This window comes from Anneissia japonica, unplaced genomic scaffold (genome assembly GCF_011630105.1).
Source record: "Anneissia japonica isolate Jap-2015-1 unplaced genomic scaffold, ASM1163010v1 scaffold1165_len1893470_cov193, whole genome shotgun sequence".
Taxonomy (NCBI): domain Eukaryota; kingdom Metazoa; phylum Echinodermata; class Crinoidea; order Comatulida; family Comatulidae; genus Anneissia; species Anneissia japonica.
The window spans coordinates 1,805,562-1,810,232 of record NW_022709613.1 but is presented as its reverse complement, the minus strand read 5'-3'; the positions used below and the strand labels follow the sequence as shown (position 1 = coordinate 1,810,232).

Sequence of the window (4,671 nt, the reverse complement as noted above, 5' to 3'; positions counted from 1 at the left end):
GTCCAACTGACCAATTAAAGGCCATGCAAATTAGGTGTGAAGACCACTCTTGTCACGGTATAAACAATCAGGAGAATATAGTTTGATCAGATCGTTAATGTTACTAGGCCTATTTGTTATTCTTTGTAGTGTTTCTCTAACGACAAGAGATTGATCAATTTTAGCCTAGATCTATCGAAATTTATCCTAAAGTCCAGACTTTATTTCTCATAAGAAAATATAGCTTGTAATAAATCGTCTGTAAATCATGTAGGAATAAGTTTAAACCAAATGAGTGCCATAAAGTTCAATTAATGTTTGTAACAACCATAATTATTATACACACATAACATACATCAGGCTTGTGGTTAAACTATTATATAAACTATTAACATTATCATAAATGTCAAATGTTTTGTCTTTTTAATCCTGAAAATATACTAAAACTGGACACTACAGTATTAACCACTTTACACAGATTGAATAAAAAGTATATATTAATAAATCTTGACACGAAATTTAATTAACGCAATTTCTACTCCAGTATTGTAATGACCGGGGTAGTAATGTGAAGCGCTTAGAGGCTTTGTAAAGGCATGAAGCACTATAAAAGAACGATATTATTATTATTATTATTATTAATAATAATGATTAATGATTAATTATTATTATTAATTATTAATTTATTATTATAATTATTAATTATTATTATTATAATTATTAATTATTAATTTATTATTATTATAATTATTAATTATTAATTTATTATTATTATTATTAATTATTAATTTATTATTATTATTATTATTATTATTATTATTAATTATTAATTATTATTATTATTATTAATTATTATTAATTATTATTATTATTATTATTAATTATCATTAATTATTATTAATTATTATTATTATTATTATTATTATTATTATTATTAGTTAGGACTAACTTCATCATTCAAATACAAAAATTATAAAAACATATGCATCCACAATAACAAATATGTGTTTAAAAAAACAACAAAGCATAATACAAATATTCGATTTTTACCCATTATTCGCACAATTCGCTATTCGTCATTTGTTAACATTATTAGGACATGTTGATGCAAACGTTAAATCTAAGCAGTGTTACTAGCTTACTGGCATAGCTTGCGCGCGTCAACGCGTCTATAAATTCTTATGTCTCGTAAACACATGTAATAAAAACCAAAGATTATAGTTAAGTATAAGAAAATTTCCCGCTTATTAATACAACTAACAGCAACTGTTTCCAACAAGGTAACCATTCGTTAAAGCCTAATGGAAATAGCCTATCTAATAGTGATTCTAGAATGGTTAAGACCAGAACATAACATTTATTACAAAAAACGTAATAATAATAATAATAATAATAATAATAATAATAATAATAATGAGTTATTATCATATAACATTATAACATATTTCAATCTTTGTTGAAGTTAACATAGGAGATATGCCCTAGTCTAGGGTCGATATTAGATAAATCTTCAAAATTTTCATGGTGCCACATTAGTATTGCTACCATGTATAGACTAATCTTATATACATAGTATGTATTTTATACACTTTAAATGGGGTAAAGTACTTACTTTGTCGGCAATCCATTTCATTAGCTTCACCTACAGGAGAATAGTCACAAGAAAGCTCCGATCCAATGGCTGTCGTATTAAAGATTTCTTGGCAACCATTAACCACACCCTCGCAAACACCTTTACAGGGCACTACTTGAAGTGTGTCAGTAATGCAAGGTGGATATAGCCAAGAACATACTACATACAGAGCATGCGTATCGCAATCTTGTAGACCACTGATTTCTTCTAGGTAATTTTTAGCTGTTTCAAATGAATCAACGTATTTGTTGGGAATGAATGTTTTTGCGTAGGGCAAGACTCCACTGCAGTTACCTTGCGGAATATGAAGACAGCCCACTAAAAACCACAACGAGTAACAGTAAATAATAAGTAGGCTATATAGTCAGAAACATAATAATGTGCTACAATTAAATAGCAAAATAGCCATACTAGTTCGCGTCTAAATTTATCATCAACACTTCAGAAAAATGAAATCAAACTTGTACAATAATTCAATTTCTTATATATAAAAAAAAATCAGTGAAGTAAGTGAAAATTTTTTGAAAACATGGTGGGTGGGTCATTGAGGAGCCGTATATGTATATTAGTATTTATCCAGTAGCGTACGGATGGTAGTGCAGCCAGTGCGAAGCATTGGGGCCAAGGGCTAGTAGAAGCCCATTTATAAATAGGCCATTTATAAATAGGCCTAAAAATAATTTTTAAAAATAATTTCCAACTTGATATTGTTTAAGTTTACATTTCTATTCAATTTCCAGGTAAACCAATCGCAAACAAAGAAACATATGGAGACAAAATGAAAAGATCTAGCTGAAAAGTAACAGTACCGTGGGGATTTCCAAAAGTGTAAAACATTATCAGAGTGACACTCCTGTACTGCACAGAATCAAACCAGCACAAAAATACAATGAAAAACACTTGGTTAAAATTATTACCATATTATAAGAAAAAAAAGTAATTATTACAAGATTTAAGAATTTGATATCATTATCATCCTCAAAATTTTTCTAATCAACATCATAATTATCATCATTTTAATGATAACAACACAATCCACGGTCCAATTTTGCCAACCGTTACTCGATACTGGATGGTTTTAACTAACCCGGTTGAAATTCAGTTGAAAATTCTCTGTTATTGTCAAGGTAACGACTTTTCATCTTGTCCTTAGCTTTCAATCGTAATTCAGTGATACTGACGCACTGTACGGTGCTGCGATTGACAGGATGGTCACCTGAAATTGATGTAGGCACACTGCCTGCAAAACAAATAATTATCATAGTTTCAGTTTATGTAAAAGTATAGAGGGCGAAATAATCATCAGCCATTATCATCATCGATGAGTACCCCCATCATCAGCTGCAAAGTCATCATCATCATCATCATCATTTAAGCGCTGTGGGAATGATTTATTGTTTATTGGCGCTATACAAACATAAATTATTTTCCTCATCATCATCATCATCCCAACATTGCTTTAGCTTTCGTCAGTGCTTCTAAATGCTCTGTGTTAGGTCTAAATATAATTCCGTAGGTGTCCAAAGCCTTTAATCAATTTCACTTTCATAATCCATAAAAAGCATATACAATAGGACTATAGCCTATACTAGAAAATAAAACATATTAAATTGATTACATTCTAGATTGTCTTTCAGACCTTTCCCATTTTAGAGTATGAATTTAAAGCAGGAGGGTAGAGTGTTGAAGCCGTATGAACATACAGTATTATGTTTTACAATGTTATCACACTAATTAGTGAAGGTGCCTACCTTCTGCTCGAGTGCTTACAGTATCTCCTGAATTTAACACTAAGAAAAAAATGAATAAGACATATTTTGTTAGATTCACATTCGTGATTTTAAAATTATTTTTTGGTGAGGGTATTTACAATTTGGTTTTTTACTATCCTATATACTATACTAATGGTAAACAGACTGCTCATGAGGGGAAAGTTGAAATCTATGGGAGGGGGTCCCCTCCCAAAATAGGAAGATTTTTGTTGAAATGGTATGCCCTTAAAATCTATTACAAGGCATCTTACAACAACGAAAGGCATCTATTATTTAGAAGCATATACCTACTTTTACTCCTTTCTTTGTAGCTATCAATTGCGCGATTATCTCATTAAAAAAATTGTGATAAAAAGGAGAGGGAGCGTCGCAGGCGCCCACCCCACCCCTAAATCCTCCCCTGCTTTATAGGCTACGGTCTCCACGCATCACCAAGGGGAAATAGATTTCACTGTTTCCTGAATTTAGAGCAGTCAATATTTGTTTTATATACTGTACCTCATATATACGTACCAGGCCTAAAAATGTAATTACTCCCTAGCATGTTATTAGAGGCCTAGGCCCAGGCTTACTACTTACTATCGACTAGGCTAGCCTAGGCCAGGCAATCAATTTAAAGAGTGTGCTAACCAGCCTAGGCCTAGCTCTTCTTATTTCCTCAATTTCAATAGCACCCTCGTCATATTTTTCGAATATTGATAAGACATAATTTGTCTTTTGGTGCTTTTGCTTATCGGCTTCATCAATAAGTATTATTAGGCCTACATTTTTTTATAAGAACACTGAGGCTGAAATTGCTTAAAAATTAACAATATAAGAACAAATTGAGGCTGAGGTAAAATGTCTAATGAGATTTTTATATTTAAAAACTAAAAAAAAAAAAAACAACAAATTATATCTACGTGTGTGCAGTAGGTATGTAATATCCTAAAAAATGCAGGACAGTAAGTGTACAACCTATCATTTTGGGCCATTTTTACCAGAGCAATTTTTCTGTGGCCATATGTTCAGGAGCCCCTTTTTTCGGGGACCATTTTTTCCGGGCCTACTTTTTACCTACATTCCAGTACAGTGTATACTGCTGTACAATAATAATTTTCTATGTTTGAAAAGTGTGTATTTAAAGCCCCATTCCCGGCAAAATTTCACTAAAAATGACTGTTTTTAGAAAATATGCATTTGCATTACTCCAATTATTATAAATCATGGAAAAATATTGGCATGAATTTTAGTTTTACGCAAAAGAATAAAAAAAATGAGAAATACAGACTATTTCTCATAAAATAT

The 4,671-nt window shown here is 30.9% G+C and overlaps 1 protein-coding gene across 3 annotated transcripts in view; it reads right to left on the bottom strand.

Moving 5' to 3' along the window:
- The window catches only part of LOC117106882, a 30,943-nt gene that overhangs the window by 20,456 nt on the left and 5,816 nt on the right, over positions 1 to 4,671 (bottom strand). For all 3 annotated transcript variants that reach the window (XR_004445152.1, XM_033248388.1, XM_033248387.1), the window contains exons 4-6: positions 3,364 to 3,402; positions 2,700 to 2,852; positions 1,592 to 1,930 (exon numbers count right to left, since the gene is read on the bottom strand). Coding sequence is in view for 2 of the 3 variants with exons in the window: in XM_033248388.1 (XP_033104279.1) it covers positions 1,592 to 1,930; positions 2,700 to 2,852; positions 3,364 to 3,402 (531 nt within the window). In the remaining variant the exon portion in view is untranslated. The remainder of the gene's footprint in view (positions 1 to 1,591; positions 1,931 to 2,699; positions 2,853 to 3,363; positions 3,403 to 4,671) is intronic.